Genomic DNA, 17,084 nt, shown 5'->3' with positions numbered 1-17,084 from the left:
GATGAGTCACTTTCACTGTGATTCTAGATCATCATCTCTATTACCAGAACCCTGATCCTACCCAATGTAGGAGTCATCGGAACTGACTGCAGAGGCTTCAGTGCAAAGAAAGCTTCGGGCCGGACAGGAGCTCTGTCTGCAGCTCAGTTTTCCAAGACCGGTGGGCTGAGATGGGGAATGCTATGCCCTATAGGGCTTCTGAGAGAAGCTAGCTAGGAGTGCTGCTTCAGCAGTCTTCTCTTTGCAACAGGTATTGCTGCATTGGGGGAGAGGTGGGAAGGTGAGACATGAGAGAGCCAATGGGGCAGGGTGATTACTGATGCCCAGCCAACTATTAAACTAATTAAAACAATTTAAACTGTTAAGAAAATTTTGTGGTTTTATTGTATCATGAGGCATTGAAACATCTGAACAAATCAATATCTGGGCGGTGAGGCAGCTGCTTTCTCCTTCACTTCTTTGGGTTACTAGAGCAACTTGTCAGTAGATTAAAAAAAAAAAAAAAAAAAAGACAACCTTTTGCATTACTTAAGTCTTTCCAAGGCATGCGCTGGTACAACACAAACTTCTCCTGTCAGATGCAACTAGTCTAGCATCCAAACATCATGCACAATACCTCGGTAGCAGCAGCGCACTGCGCCCGCTCCCACCGCGGCCCTGCTCGTTTGTGTATGATATTTGGAGCATCTGGAGGAGTGTGAATAGTATCAGGAAGAGGAGGGAGGAGGAAACAGCATGAGTGCCTGGCTGGGAGGAGGTCAGCCGAAGTTGTGCAGGGCAAGCCTGAACATGTCATTGGTGCAAACCCAAGCATCATTGATGTTCTTTAATAGGAACATCTGGTGGAACCCCATGATGGGGTCTTCATCAGCCTGTGAGGAGAAAGAAAAATGATTCAGTTAGTGGGCCAAAGAACAGGAAGGTAGTTCAGTGGTAGCGGAACAGGACAAAGAATGCTGACTTTGGGATCAGAGCCTATTGTCTTGGACTTCAATTCCAGTATAGCCGAGGGATACTTGTGAATGGGAATTGATAAAATGTACTGGGCACATAGGGGCTACAGTTGGCAGCTCACACTGCTGCATGCAATTAAACCGCAGAGGAAGTCACCAGTTAGCTACTGCAACAGAGCAGAGAACATACCTGCTCTGAGCTCATGTCTCTAGGCACAGTGATCAATTGGAAAGACTTCTGCAGTGCTCACCACATAACTTACAGTACCTAAAAACTAAATCTTAGTGTCTATCTGATTACTATGCCAGTTAGTCCAATTAGAGGAAACTACAGATAATACTGACTGTGAGAAAAGGTGAGAAAAGGCTCAAAACTGACTTCACACTGTAATCACAATTCTGTGGAGCAAAAATGAAGCAATGCCACCACGTGCTGTTTCCTATCATGTCATATATAACGTCTGTAATTAGAAAAGAAAGGCAAAACACCTTCAGCCAAACTGCAGAAGACCGGATAAAGCCTAGTTAGGGTAGGAGCCCAGTTAACCAGCTTGGTCTCCGACATTGCTGGGTTTTCTGAGAGTTATCATCAGCAAGAAGGCAAATCAGTCTTTTGGGGATTCTGAGTTGGAGAGAAACACCAGAATGAACCTAAAGCCAGGTAGGAATGGGCAATGATTACTGACCCTACCCTGGAAAGTGGGCACTGAGCCCCCTGGAGAGACCTCTTCACTCCCAAGGGCCTATTTGAGCACAAACTCTGGGCAGGGCATGTTGAGCAGGCAGGAAAACATGACAGGAAAGTCCAGGCCAGAAGGCAGGTCCCTCTGGATCCATGGCAGAGGCCTAGAGACCCCTTCTCTCTGCCCTTGTATTTGACTCAGAAGGTCCCACCTAGCCCAGGGAGAAGGCATATAGGCCTTCAGAGCCCCATGGTGACACAGGCCCAGGAGATTGGGACCTGGTCAAGAGGCAACCAGTTTGTCCTGCTTTGAGAAGGAGAGGCTTTTTGGAAACTAAGAATCTGGCTTCAGTCTGCTGGAGCACAAGAGGCAGAAGTTCCTGGGAGAGTTCTTGGGGGACTGAGGAGCTGAAAGCTTTGAAGAAGACAGGTCTTGAGAAGAAGAAAGGAAAGAGCAAAGAGAAGCAGGAGTTCCAGGAATCTGCTTTTCTCAGCACGTGGAGGAGCAAGCAGCCAGCTCAAGGAGTGGCAGCACGGACTCCAGCAGGTGACTGGGACTCAGCAGCCAGCTGGCCCGTCTAGGGGCAGCTGCCTGCAGAAAGCCCACCTACACCTCAGGGCAGTGCAGAGGCCCAGAGCTTGGCACCATAGCTCCATCCTGCTCCTATACCTCTTGCCCCTTTTCCAAAAAGGCTCTAGACCAATACTCTCCAATATTCTATAACAACAGAAATAGTCTATGTCTGGGGGCACCTGGGTAGCTCAGTTGGTTAAGCGTCCAACTCATGATTTCTGCTCAGGCCATGATCTCAAGGGTCGTGAGACGGAGCCCTGTGTCAGGCTGTGCTCAGTGGGGAGTGTACTCAAGATTTTCTCTTTCTTTCTCTCTCCCTTCCTCTGTCCCTTCCCCCACTCGCACTCACTCTCTCTCAAATAAATGAATCTTAAAAAAAATTTCTATGTCTGCACTGTTCAACAGGCAGCCACAAGGACTATGAGCACTTGAAACATGGCTAGTTCACTTGAGAAACTCCCTTTTAACTTTATTTCATTTTAATTAATGTAGTTTAAAAACCACCATTAAAATTAAAATATAATTTAAAAATGTGACTAGTGGTTATTGTATTGAATTATACAGCTCTAGATGCTTTGGGAGTCCCCTGATAAGCAGGTCACATCACAGAGAAGGCTGGGGTGCAGGGTTCTCCTCTGCCTGCCCACTCGTCCCTACCACCAGTCTTAAGAGGCAGCAGTACTATTACCTTGAGCTGGCCCACAACCATGCTGATGATGCAGCTATCTGGCGTGGGCTGATGGTCCTGTGCCGTGATGCTATGCTGGATTTTCTGGAACGGAAGGCTCTGCAAGAGAAAGAGTGTGTGCTGTGCTGCGGCCAGCAGGGCAGGGAAGTAGCTGCTTACAGCATGGCCCTGGCCCTTACTTACAGACAACTTCTCCACAATGGCAGCTTTCCCCTGGAACTGCTGTCCTTCCCACGTAAGGCATGATGCATCAATCTGAAAACCAGAAAACACGGGGTCAGGGCCTCGTCTGGGAAAAATGAGTCTAAGCCTAAGTTTCCTTATCTGTAAATAAGGAAACTGAAGGTAGCTTCAATACTTCACACTATCAACAATCTCTTTAATTAGACTCTATCTTCCCAGAGCCCAGGCTCTGAAACACTGACAAAATACAAACGTATTTAGTAAGTTTGTTTCACAGTTTTTATTCAAGAACTTAGATGGTCTCTGATATGCCTGAGTCGGAGGCTGGCTATACATGGCCAAGGCTCAGCCAAAAGTCATTCTGCTATGTGGTCAGTCAGCACCAGTCCTAGAAAAGCCCATGAGAAGTAAGTTGGAAACAACCTATAGTCATCACTATCTCTAGAGCTGAGGCCAAGTTCTACTAAGGCCATTCCCATAGGGACATCCATAGGGTCAGGGAAGGATGGAAGCTGACAAGGCCTCCCAAGGCCTAGCCTGGGACCCTCCCCCTTTCATCAACATGCAACCCACTAGCTTCCTCCCCTCTCCTCCAGATTTCCCCTGCCATAGCTTTCAGGGGCAGAACTCAAAAGTGCCTCTGCTACTTACCAGCCATAACACTTGGCAAATTACTTATTTTTATGAGTCTGTTTCCTGATCTTTATTTATTTATATATATTTTTAAAGATTTTATTTATTTTAAAGAGAAAGAGAGAGCTCGAGCACAAGTGGGGTCGGGGGGGCAGAGGGAGAGGGAGAAGCAGACTCCCCACTGAGCAGGGAGCCCGATACGGGGCTCAATCCCAGGACACTGAGCTCATGACCCAAGCTGAAGACAGACACTTCAATGACTGAGCTACCCAGGTGCCCGTTTAAAGGGGACATGTGCTGAAGATTATATGAAATGACACAGATAGGGGTGCCTGGATGGCTCAGTTGGTTCAGGTCTGCCTTCAGTTCAGGTCACGATCTCAGAGTCCTGGGATCGAGCCCCGCATTCAGCTCCCTCCTCAGCGGGGAACCTGCTTCTCCCTCTCCCTCTGCCTGCTGCTCCCCCTGTTTGTACTCTCTTTCTGTGTCAAATAAATAAATGAAGTCTTAAAGAAAAAGGAAGGGAGGAAGGGGGGGGAAGAGAGGAAGGAAGGAAGGAAGGGAGGGAGGGAGGGAGGGAGGGAGGGAGAAATGACATAGATAAAGCACTCTTTTAGGACCTTGCTAACTCTCTTCTCTGGGTCAGGACTCTTTAATTGAGTTTGAGAAGCAATGAGGCAGAAACGTCAGGATCCCAGGGTCAGGTAAGTTCAAGTCTTTAAAATTCTCTATCTATGATGACAATCAAATAATACATGTGCTGAATTTGGCTTTCCACTGGTAAGATCCCTTTCTTTTCTTCAGACTTGACCCTGACTTTTTGGAGAGATACAGAGTGCTTTACCCACAGTCAGGCTCTAAGGCTATGCTGGATGACTTCTATCACTTCCATTCTGAGCAGACCTGCTAGGCATGGCCCGGTCAATTACATTTCTGTGACTGAGTCTTGGGCAGAGTCAGATACAAGTAGTTCTTGGTGTATACAAACATCATTAAAATAGCACCAAATAATGCTTGCCTAGAAGGGTTTCCCTCGGGCACCTGGGTAGCTCAGTCAGTTGAGTGTCTGACTTCAGCTCAGGTCACGATCTTGGGGTTCTGGGATCGAGCCCCGAGGCGGGTTCCCTGCTCAGTGAGGAGTCTGCTTCTCACTCTCCTTATGCCTCCCCCCAACTCATGCTCTCTGTCTCTCTCAAATAAATAAAATCTTAAAAAAAAGAAGGAAGAAAGAAAGAAAAGAAAAGAAAAGAAAAGAAAAGAAAAGATAAGATTTGCATTGAGGATGCTCATAGCTGCCGCCTCCAGAGAGCACCATGAGCCCTAGCACCTGCCTGCTGGTGCCCAATCTGGAATTGGTGGCACTCCCAGGACCATGGAATGGCAAGCCCAAAACACCCTCCCAAGGACACCTGGATCCCTACTCTTACGGGATGACAAAAGGCAAAGTGTAGACCAGGTAGTTGGGCTGGCCTCAGGCCTCCTGTCCCATGGACAGAAACTCAGATAGAAAGGTGGAGCCAAGGGGCGCCTGGGTGGCACAGCGGTTGGGCGTCTGCCTTCGGCTCAGGGCGTGATCCCGGCGTTATAGGATCGAGCCCCACATCAGGCTTTTCCACTATGAGCCTGCTTCTTCCTCTCCCACTCCCCCTGCTTGTGTTCCCTCTCTCGCTGGCTGTCTCTATCTCTGTTGAATAAATAAATAAAATCTTTAAAAAAAAAAAAAAAAAAAAAAAAAAAGAAAGGTGGAGCCAAACCCAGGGAGGGCTGCTAGAATTCGTGAACTGAACAGCCTAGTTCAATATCCAAATTGATCCCCTGGAGTCCCATTCAGGCCCTAGAGCCGAAGACTTACATAAATTGCGCCTAGCTGGGTTCTGTCGTTATCAAATAACTGGTAGTAATGTTGAATGAAGCTGGATCCAATCTGCTCCCAAATTGGCTTGTCTCCCATTCTGGAGAGTCACCCGGCCTCGCTGAGACCTGCAAGATCAGCAAGACAGAGAGGGAAGTGTTGGTACCAAGAGAGCAGGAGGGAGCCAGCTGCTGTTTCTTCACTGACCCCCAACCCTCCTGGCCTCCTTGAGCAGAAAGTCCTTTGCTGAGGTCTGTATTCCCAGGCAACATAGAGAGGCCCTCGGGAACTGGTAGGAGACCCCTCCCAATACAGACCAGTGCACGGAGCCCAGAGGTGGACCAGACTCAGTCCCTCCTTCGAGGAGCTCTGGATGATCAAACAAAGGGGTGCCAGGGATGTGAAGCACATAGGATGTGAGCTGAGGGTGAAGCCAAGACAAAGGAAAGTCAAAGCAAGCCCTTCAATACCCAAAGGCGGTGCGGCTTTTAAGGAGAAGCTAACCACACCACTCTCCCATATCTTTTCATTTGATCCTCTCAACAACCTGCAAGGCCAGTTACTACTATTCTTCCCACTTTGCAGGTCAGAAACTACAGATGTCTGTGTGTAGAGTGTCTTCTATTGCAGTCCCCAGTCCCATCAACAGTGCCCCAGGGCTGTACTGGCAGGTGAAGGAAGACCCAGTGAGAGGGGGGAGATGGTTCCCCAATGCCCCACTTGCAATAAAACAGCAAGGGACCCTCCATTTTAGTCTTGGGAGCAGTTTACTTCTTTGAGCACAGATCAATCTCTTCACTTCATTGACAGGGTTACCCCTACCCACTTCAGAGCTGCAGACATGAGTTCAAAAGATCAGAGAGTAATACTGAGGGGTGTTGGGAGGGGAAATGGAAGCTGTGAGGGGGAAACATGTCATCCTGTTCATACCCCCCATCCCATCACTGCCTCTGTTGGAAGGGGCTCCCCCTCTCTGGTCTCTGAGGGGGAAGGGAGACCCCCTCACAGCTACAAACATCACAGCTCCGAGGGTGCTAGATGGCAAACTCGAGCCCCAGTTGAGAGCCACTCTGGTTTTGTTAGTCAGCCCCCCACCCCATAGGAAGCCTACATCTCACTGAAGGATCCCATGACAACAGACTTGTATGTTGTTCTGTAGTTGGGTCTGACTACCTCCCCATCTCCTGATAACAGGACTCTGAACCAAAGTGGTGAGGAGCTGGGTTTGACTCTGACAGACAACATTAACTATGGAGGAATCTGATGCAAGTCAATGCCCCAAGAAGGGCCTCAGCTTCCTCCTCTGTAAGGGGGTGGAACCCTGATGTTGCCAGTGGTTGTAAGCCTCACTAAGGGAACCTGCTAGTCCGCTCCAGTCCCTATGACCTCACCCAATGCCAGGGGAGCCAGCTGGGATGGATAGGGTAGGGGGGCAGTGACTTATCCCCAGTCCAGCCAATCTCCCAGCCTATGACCAATACTCCAGCCAATGAGGGGCCAGGAAGATGAGTTAGCTTTATTTTAGGTCCCATAGGAGGTGGTGGCACTAAAAATAGAAGCTCAGTGCTGGGATGACTAAGAAATGTCCAGGAAAGTCTAAAACAAGCAGAAGAGAAAGCCTGGACCCGGCCACGCCTGCTACACAGGAACACAAGGTGTGTCCCAGTTTATACTCTGCCAAGAAAGAAATCAACAAGTGGGAAAAGCATAGGATCAACAGCTAGTCTCAGCTGCTGTCTTGGTCACATTTCCAAGGTGGCTATACCCACTCCCCATCTCTGCTGCATCTCAAATCTCTGCCCCTTCCACCCTAGTATTCACTATGTTTGGCTCACCCACTGTGGCCCAGCCCTACAGTTCCTTACCCCAAGATGTCTTACTCAGCCTTCAAGAGCTCTGCGGCAAAGGGAATGCTGGAGGAATGGATGAGGGCCATCTCTCCCTCTGTCCTCAGCAAGGTGGGGCAGCCCTCAGGGAAGGTCTTGAAGAAAGAGTATGCCCGTTGAAAGAAAAAGCATAAGCAAGTGTCTGGGCACATGAAAAGAGATAAGGGCAGGAAACCAGGAAGCTGGAGATGAAGGGTGACAGGAAAAAAGGCTAAATAAAAGCTGATCCAAAGACAAGAAAACTGGTGCCATGTGGTAGGACAGCGATGCAGAGGAAATGTGGGAGTGTTTTTTTCCTTTTTCAATATTGTTCTTAAGGTGTGATAACTTGCCAATACGAAAATACTTGGCAGAAGTAGTGGAGTGAAGAGGGTAGAGGGATAAAGGGACAGAAGGGCACTCTGGTCTAGTGGGGCAGAGCAGGGCAAAGTGAGCTTTCCTAAGGAATGAGATGCTCCGGGCTCCCAGAAAGAGTGAGAAGGAACCTTCAAAACTATGTGGGTTGAGGCCTTTTTCAAGTAGGATCCCTGAAGCCAATACCAACCTTGTTGGCCTGCTTGACCCTGTTGTGTTTATTTCCATGTAGTAATCATGACAGCCATGTGGTCAGATCCCACCATCATCCCACTTCACAGGTGGGAAAACAGGTTCAGCAATCTGTCTTGCCCCAAGCCCATCTAGTACATCAGGGCTGATACTGAGTCTCCTGGTCGAAGCCAGTGCTTTCCTCCTGTTAACTTTGTTCCTGGGCTCTAAACAACAAAACTGGTCATGTCCCTTCTCTACAACAGCCTCATTTTTTTTTTTTTTTTTAGAGATTTTATTTATTTATTTGACAGAGAGAGAGCGAGCGAGAGAGGGAACACAAGCAGGGGGAGTGGGAGAGGAAGAAGCAGGCTCCCAGCGGAGGAGCCTAATGTGGGGCTCGGTCCCAGAACGCTGGGATCACACCCTGAGCCGAAGGCAGACGCTTAAGGACTGAGCCACCCAGGCGCCCCGACAACAGCCTCACTTTTGGATTAAACCCTGAAGCTCCACAGGTGGCCATCCACACCTGTCCCTATCTCCATACCATTATCTCCTAACTTCATCCAGCTCCACACACAGACAGACCAGAACTCTCTGAGCTTGCTCACTGGTTTTTACCCCACTCCCACTCTATGAATTCCCCTGCTGGGATGTCTTCCCTCCCCTCATCTGCCTGGTCAGTTCCTGCTCTTCCTTCAATTCACTGTTCAGACTCCATCTATTTGGGTCCTCCTTCCCCGACTCAAATGTTGACCCCAGCACCATGTGCAAAACTGTATCAACACAGCCAGGGCCCACTTCTCTGCCTAAAAACTGCAGCTCTGGGCTAGGAGGGTTCCAGTGTGGTTCTGGCAACACCCACTCCATCCCACCCCACCCCAATCCCCTAGCACAGAGTGTGGCTCAGCAAACTACAGGTCTGACTCCAAATTTCCCACAAGCTTTCAATTCATGGCTGGGAGGCAGCATTCCTGCATCCAGAAAAAGAAGCAGGGAGCAAAGCGTCCCCCCCATCCCCATGCAACACAGGGAGGGGTCTGGGCCAGGCTGGGAGGATGTTCCTCTGGATGGCCAGCAAGCCCTGACCTTGCTTCTAATACATATACCGCAGAAAGAACAGTCTGAAAAGAAAAATGCCAAGGCTCAGAAGCAGCCTCACATCAGATTGGGGACTGACCTTCATGACGGCTTCTCCTACAGTTCTTCCAAGAGGGCCGCTGACCACGCCATCTCCTGCTTCACCCCAACAGTCCGCAGGCTGACTGAGGCCAGGCTCCCCGAGGAGCAGAAATGACCTTGATGACCTCTCGCCCACTGAGCATCAGCCTTCGCTGACCTTTAGGTCTCTGTGGGTGCAAAGACCCTCTAAGAATGTCTCAAAAACTGTGGCCCTCTCCCAATAAATTTGCACAGAGGTAGAGATGCCCCAGCCTTGTCAATAATTTCAAGTTGTTCACACTCTGTGAGGTTCAGCCACAGACCCCAGGTTAAAACCTCTGTCCCAGAAGACCCCATTAGACAACAGAAAAATTTCATTTCTAACCTCAAATTCTGGTGTTTCCAGTGATAAAACTTAAATAGCAGTGCCCAGCTGATAACATGTTATTTTCACTAATGCATATTAGACATAGTAATGTGCTAAGAGCTTTATGTGCATTTGCTCCTAATACCCTGTGAGTCAACTCCCACACTACACTTCAGCAAAGTGAAGCTCAGAAAGGTTAGCTAACTCACTCAAGGCCATGAGCCGAATGGACAGTGGAACTGGATGAAACAGGGTTTAGTGGACTCCAGGGGCAAGCCCCCCAGAGACAACTGGTCAGAGATAAAAATGAGCAGACCACACCAGTGGAGAGAAGTACTCCTGGACAAGTGAGGCTGAAGCCCTGACCTCTAACCTTGACTTTCTCAGAGAAGGGCAAGACAGGACTGAACCAGGGCTTCTGCCTCCAAACAAAGGCACCAGGCAGATTTCCACACCAAAAAACAATAGGCGTTTTCATGGGGGATGATCTCACAGTTTTCCCAAACCCGCAAAGTCACAGCTCAGTTCTACCACCTCAGCAAATCAGAGAAAGATCCTGGCCTAACTAGGCCTGGGGCAGGGATGGGGCAGGAGAGTGATGGGGAAGAAAATGCCACAAACTCCAGACAGATAAAAAGAAAGACCCATTCTTGTCTTTCTTCGAGCACCCATCACCAGGGTCTACAGGGAATGCCAGCAGATATGCCGAGCTTCTAGTGGGATCCTTGAAATCAGCATCAACTATGGCCATTACCCTCACACGCCCTATGGCCCTCAAATGTTCCCAGTGACTTCCCTTCCTATTCTCCACTGACAAAGTCTCAACTACTTAGCCTGCCTTCAAGGCCCCTGGGTGACCTGCCTTCCTGGCTGTCCAACCTCATCTCCTACCACCCCCTCTCCCCCCTTCTCTACAGCCAGTCAGGGAATTTCCCTGTTTCTGGAACATGCTGAGCCTGTTCTCACCCAAGGGATTTGCAACTGTTTATCCTTCTACCTGGATCACTATTCTCCCTGGATCTTCATGTACCTGGCTCCTTGTCACATATGTGTCAGCTCAAATGTCACCTCCTCACAGACACCTCTGACCACTCAGTCTAAAGTAACTGCCCAGCTACTCATTTCACCATCTTGTTTTGTTTTCTTAGCACCTATCACCGCATGAAATAGTCACACTTAAGGTATTTGTTTATGACCTGGCTCCCTGACCTAGGCAGCCCTGTTTCCATGGTGCCTGGCCCAGCCCTTCTTCTCTGGAGGAGTGAATTCTGGACAAATCCTGCTGAATTTAAGTGGCCAAGTGACCCACTTCCCCTCCACCTCCACCTTCTGTCCAGGTCATCAGGAAACAACCCTTTGTCATCAGTCATCTGTCTGTCTGAGGGTGGGGCAAGTGGGGCTTGGCCCAACCCCCTCTCTCATTTTCCAGACTCTGGTCACCTGAGGGAAAGCTGTGGCTCAACAGCAGGCACACAACCACACCCTCAAGGTCTGGCCTCTAGCCTCCTCCTCCTCTCCCTCACTGTATGACCCTCAGATCCTGTCTCCTCACTAATTGTGGGGATGTTGGGGATAATCAACTGAGAGTATAAAGCAAGACTCAGCTTCAAGGAGTCAGTCAGGTCCTAAGTGAAGCCCCAGGTCAAGAACTAGAAAAAAAGGTGGTTACCTCAGCCTCCTGCAAGGATACCACCATATCGTGGAGCAGCCTCGACATAGGGCTGGTAACTGCCTAGTCCATCACTCTCCTGCCTGAAGTCTGGACAGCAATCAGCCAAGGTCTGGTGCCTGAATGGCTGGCCGGGACAGAACCCTTTCCTGGGGCAGACCCAAGGCCTAGGTGCCCCCAGCACCCTGAGGGCTTTTTCTTCCTCTTCTGCCTGGAGGAGGGATCCAGAGATTTTGGGCTGCCCTGGCTGGCTCAGAAACTGAATCCTGAGACCTGCATTCTGGTCTTTCCGCTCTGTACTCAGTCCCTGAGTAGCCTCCCTTTCCCACATCACTCAGAGATCTCTGGCGCCCCTGTGCTAGATAGCTCCCATCCATGAACTGAACCCCAAGCTATGAAATTGCTGATCAGGTATATATGGACTTGGCTCCCCACTTGGGCCTGAAACTCCTAAGTGACCACCCCCTGGTCTGCTACAACCTTGCCTGGAGAATGCTGTCATGACACTCCGAGACTGAGGTGAACAGAGGAATAAATGAACACGGAGTCTCTAGGCTGCTGAATGGAACATCTTCTCTGTAAGCCAAACAGTTACATTTGTTCTCTCATTTGAGCCTCACAGCCAGAAAGCTAGTATGATTATCATCATTTTCTAGACGAGAAAACCCAAATTCCGAGAGGTTAAGAAAGAATTCAAGACGACACAAGGCCAGTGGCATAGCCAGCATTAAAATGTCTCCGAAAATGGCCTGGATTGGAACAGCTGAGAGCCAATGCCGAGTAACAAAAAGCATAGAGGTAACAAATGAGATGGTGAGGAATGGAGCCTAGGTATTTTCTTGCCCTCTGAAATCAGCAAGTTCCATGCCTTTCAGGATAGAAAGCCCTGAGTGCATGCTCAGCTGGTCAAAGCAGGACTACACCATAGAGACAAGTGAGAACTTGCATTCACCTCCATCTGAAACCACCTCTGCCAGTGGAACCAATGTCTCTACACACAGACATCACTCCAGGGGGCAGCAGTCTCTGCCCTGGTGAGACCCAGTGGCTCTGACGAAGTATGCGAGGCTTTAAAAAATAATCATTCCATAATCTCCCAGTTTACTGAAGCAAGCAGCCCTGAGTTCCCAGGCACGTCAAATACACCTGCCTCAGGAGGGAGGTTCTCCTCCTCCGGGGTAAGCCCCTCTCTAGTCTCAGGGCTTAGGGAGTTGGCACATAGTAGGTACCAGCAACATACAAGGACTCGGTATTAGTATTTTGCTAAGGGCAAAAGGCAATCTTAGCCCGCCCCCCAGGATCCTGTAAGTCTACTTTAACATATAAAAATTCCTTCAGGGGCGCCTGCGTGGCTCAGTCAGTTAAGCGTCTGTCTTCGGCTCAGGTTATGATCCCAGGGTTCTGAGGTTGAGCCCTGCATGGGGCTCTCTGCTCAGCGGGGAGCCTGCTTCTCCCTATCCCTCAGCTGCTCCCTCTGCTTATTCTCTCTCACTCTGTCAAATAAATAAATAAATAAATAAATAAATAAATAAATAAAATCTTAAAAAAAAAAAAAGAAAAGAAAAAATTAAATTAAAAAAAAAACTAAACTAAAAAGCAAAAAACCTCCATGAGGAGGTTCAACTCAACCCCAGCCCACCAGAAATCATGCTTAACTTTCTTTTTTCTTTTTTTTAAATTTTAAAAGGCTCACTAACAACCTTTCTTCTTCAGTGCTCTAATCATTGCAGATCCCCCTCTTCTGCACAGGGCCAAAGCCCCTGCAGGTTCCTTCAACTCAGCCCTAAATACATAATAACAACGTTACTCCTTTCCCCAGCACCAGGACTGGGCAGGATTCATTCTTCTACCTTCAGCCTCAGCCCAGAGCCTGACACACAAAAAGTGCCAAAGAATGGTTGCTGACTAATACTAATCATTGGTGAGAAAGGAAAAGAAAAAAAAAAAAAAATCCAAGCAAGATACTAATGCCCCAGTAAGGGAATCCTAGAATTTTTTTTTTATATATATACAAGTGCCTTCCAGTTCTAAAATTTGAGAATTCTGTGTCATTCTTAAACCATTCATGCCACCCCAACCCACCAATTGCAAAGACAGCAGAATAAAGTGAGATGTGGCTTGGAGAGGAGAAGTACACTGCATGTCACTAAAGGACCTAGTTTTGAGCTTTCTGAGAACCCAGGCACCCTCACACCCTGCCATGGTTATGCAGCCGCATTTCAACTGCCCCATGCCAGACTCCACTTCCAAGTCAGCCCTACATGAATAGAAGGTGCAAACAGATTCTGAAGAAACTCAGGATTCTCCTCTTATCTCCGAGATACAGATGGCCTGGCAAGTGCCAGAAAGGTCAAGGACTTCTGGGGTTCAGCATGCCTACCAATGCTAGCTAAGCCCAGACACAGAAGTTATAGAAAACTTCTAGGGTTGGAATGAGAGGGAGAGACCAGAATTCCTTCTACTCCTGATGCCATTGTCAGTGGTGACGGAAGAGTAGCAAGAAGGAACAGTTATCTTTTTGACCTTGAAGGAAACCATTGTCATCCAGTCACCTAAGGCCTTGGAATGCAAACTAATCCATAGATACAAGCCTAGCTCGCCTGAAACCTGTGTCCTAGACAGAACCAACCCTGACAAACTAGAGAGGGTCTTGAAACAACTGCTTCTAACACTAAGAGATTCTATCACAGCTATCCTATGTATGTCCTGTGGGCAGTCCCTCCTTGTTGCCCATCTCCACTAGCAAACCAGACCCTTCTAAACCTGCTGAATGAACCTGACTTCCATGTGCTTACGGGCCAGGATATGGACAAGGAGGTTTAAGTTCAGAGTGAAGCGATGTGCTGGTTAGGAGATCTGGACAGATCTTTGCCTGTCCTCCTTAACCAGGGAGAATGACCAGACAGAGCAGGAAAAGGAAAACTTCCAAGGCTAGAGCCCAGTGACCAGAAAAACATCACCTGTGGAAATATTCAAGGAAAAAAAAAGTCCAGGGGTGGTGGCTTTCTGCATAATGGGCCTAACTCAACTTTCCTAGGAGACCTGCTTGCTGCTGAGGCCAGGCCTGCAGAGACTTAGATGTTTCTTTAATCCTTGCAAGAAATATGGCTCAGATGCTATACTGGGTCAGAGGAAATCAAGGCTCAACAAGATGCTTCTTCCCCAAGCCCCAAGTTTCTCTCTGGACTGGTCCCTTAATACATCATCAGTCAATCAGAAATGCCTTTACAAAGCTAGTCAGAAGACTACTCTAAGGGTAGATATTCCTCTTCTCTCAGGACTCAAAGGGGTGGCTGGAGCCATCACTGAAAGCAATTTTCCAAGGCTCAACCAGCCTCCTGCCTGTACACAGCTTACTTCAGCTAGTGGGAAGTGAGCAAGCAAGTGAGGGAAGTCTGACTTTCTGCAGCTTTCAGCTCTAGTTCTCCCACCCAGGATTCAGAAGGGCCCCAGAGAGTCTGAATCTGAGCCCCACCGCCTAAATGTGCCCCACCACCAAGGTGGCTTCAAATCCAGTCTCTAGTTTGGCACTGGATTCATGGTCCTCAGACCTGGATTCTACTTTCCCCTCCACTAAATCCCACCTTATCACCACCGTTCTCCTGGAGTTCTCTGTGGGAGGAGGGCGGATGGCTCTGAGAAGGGCAAACGTGAGGATGAGGCTGCGCCGGGAGGTCTAATAACGTGTTGGGGGCTCACACATCCAACCTCACCTCCTTGTCTCCCTTCTTCCCCTCCTCCACTAACTAGGCCGGCCAACCCACCCACAGCTGGGGCCTGGTCCCCCATGGAAGGGCGGGGTCTGAGCCTACCAGTCCAGAGCCGCTCATCGCCATCAGGCCAGATCCTCCCAGGCTGGCGGGGGGTGAAGTCCCATGTGGAACCCCCTCCCGCCCCAGATTCCCTGACCTGCCCTCCACGCAGGAACCTACGCATGAATTCCAGAGTGGGAGTTAGGTTTTGTGCACTCCCAACCGGCAGACAAGCAGGGGAGAGTACCTACATCCTAGCCTGGCTATGGTCGGGAACCGGGTGAGAGTCCTAATCCCGGGCTGCGGCAGGAAAGCGCCCTTACCCAATGCTGACTCCGGAGCGGGCCGGGTGGCGCTTGCCCATCCCCGGATCCTTCGCTGGCGAGCGGCAGGACGTGGGGCTGGGGTCGTCCCTTAGCCTGCCTGCAGAGCTTGTGGGACTCGGGCAGGCCGGGCTAGGCCAGACGGGGCGGGGCCCGGAGAGCCCCATCCGGGTGGTCTGGACCAGAGAAAAAAAGGCCCGCCCGCCGCGCAGTCCGGTGCACCCGCCATTGACACGATACGGCCGGATAGGCGCCTGGCTGGCTCTTTCTGTGTTCCCCCCGGCCGCCGCCTCAGAGGACCGGCGGGAGGCGGAGCCGCGCGACACATGGCCCCGTCCCCGCGCGGCTTCGGGCCGCCGGTGGGGGGGAGGGGGGCGCCCGGAGACTGGCAGCGGAGGCTCCGAGGGGCCCAGAGCGCGGCTCCAGGGGCCCAGCCCCCGCCCCGGCGCACTAGCCCCGACACTCACCCGAGGGGCTGGCACGATGGCGGCAGCGGCGGCGGCGGCAACCCAGCGCGGTCTGCGACCGACTGTCCCTTCCCCCCTGCCTTCCCTCGCCACCCCGCTGCACTCTGGGAAACGCAGTCTCCCCGAGTTCCTTTCTGGCATAGGTGTGCCAGGAGAAAACTACAGTTCCCGGTGTGCTACGCGCCGAGGACCAGCCACGGCCCGCTGCGCGGGAGGTGAGGCTAAGCCGGGGAGGGAGGCTGCCAGGGCGAGCCCCTGAGAATTGTGGTCTAGCGGAAGCCTCTGGAACGCCCGAGGTTGGAGCCAGGCAAGGGTCAGGGCTCAGTTGTCGCCAGGTCCCAGCTGGTCCAGCCCCGCCCAGACTGCGCTGGGGTTTGGAGCAGTCCCCGCCTCCGTGGGAGTCCGGCCTGGCCCTAAGCAGGCCCAGCCGCCTCTCCCGGGGCCCCTGGGCTGTTTCCGCTCCCGAACTCTCCTCCCCTTTGGTGCTCTAGCCACCCCCCCACCCCTCCCTTCATCTCTTCCGAGCGGTGCTCTAAAGCCAGCCGGGGCGGAACCCGTAGTGTCTGCTGTCCCAACATTCCTGCGCCCTGCCCGGCCCAAAGCTGGTTTCGAGCTGTCGAGCCTTTCCTTTGGGCTGGAGACTCAAATGCTCAAATGGGGCTCAGCTGGAGACATGATTACTCTTACACTTGTACATTTGGGGTTTCCAAAAACATTCTCATAAGTTTTTTATTGTTTGTTTTTATTTTTGTATCAGGCAGGGCAGCTAAGAGTTTCATTTCTATTAACGAGAAAAGAGAACTGGCTCACCCAAAAATTTCCCGTGATTTAAGCGACCAGATTGTCAATGATCTGTGTCCCACCCGTTGCCCTTTCATCACCCATTTCCATCGTTTCCTGAGCAATGCAAACATCTGAAAGCCTGTGTCTAAGTCATGCCTGTTGGGGAAGTGCTCTGCAGCTAACCCAGGTGGACCACAGGTATGGAAAATACTATCCTGGCAGCTCCAGCTTTCCCTCCTGGCCAGAGATCTCAGTACTCCTGTTCTTCCATAAGTTTTGCACCTTCACCTATACACACACACACTCACTCACTTGCTGGGGATGGCTGGTAAGACCAGGTCTGCACTAATTTGCCTGACTAGATGCTTATTGCTTAGCCAGTGAGAGCTCTGCATTGTCCTGTTTGTGGTGCATCTGGGACCGCCCTTGTTCTGAGCAGTCATTCCCCCACCCCCAAGAAGCTAAAACACCCCCTGGATAGACTGTATGCACATAACATCCCCCGGACACCAGAGTCTTGGCCAGAGCCTGTCCTGGGAGTGCTGCTGAGAGGTCCGAGTGAGCCAAAGCAGAAAGTGTGCCTTCA

The 17,084-nt window shown here is 50.5% G+C and overlaps 1 protein-coding gene across 3 annotated transcripts; it reads right to left on the bottom strand.

The window, feature by feature from the left end:
• Nucleotides 1-359: 359 nt before the first annotated feature.
• NUTF2 (nuclear transport factor 2) lies at nt 360-15,868 on the bottom strand. Of its 3 annotated transcripts, XM_045814974.2 has the most exons (6): nt 15,716-15,827; nt 9,157-9,325; nt 5,566-5,693; nt 3,081-3,152; nt 2,898-2,996; nt 360-872 (listed from the first exon to the last, which is right to left on the bottom strand). In XM_045814974.2, the coding sequence occupies exons 3-6, from the start codon at nt 5,662-5,664 to the stop codon at nt 759-761; spliced, it is 384 nt and encodes a 127-aa protein (XP_045670930.1). In that variant the 5' UTR covers nt 5,665-5,693; nt 9,157-9,325; nt 15,716-15,827; the 3' UTR covers nt 360-758. The 3 variants fall into 3 exon arrangements, with proteins under 3 accessions (XP_045670930.1, XP_045670929.1, XP_045670931.1); XM_045814973.2 differs by lacking the exon at nt 9,157-9,325 and having other exon boundaries at nt 15,716-15,868; XM_045814975.2 differs by lacking the exons at nt 9,157-9,325; nt 15,716-15,827 and adding an exon at nt 15,249-15,402.
• Between the last annotated feature and the right edge of the window lie 1,216 nt (nt 15,869-17,084).

The sequence above is a fragment of the Ursus americanus genome, chromosome 21 (genome assembly GCF_024610735.1).
Source record: "Ursus americanus isolate L20-20 chromosome 21, mUrsAme1.1.p, whole genome shotgun sequence".
Classification (NCBI taxonomy): domain Eukaryota; kingdom Metazoa; phylum Chordata; class Mammalia; order Carnivora; family Ursidae; genus Ursus; species Ursus americanus.
This window is presented reverse-complemented; position numbering and strand designations above follow the sequence as displayed.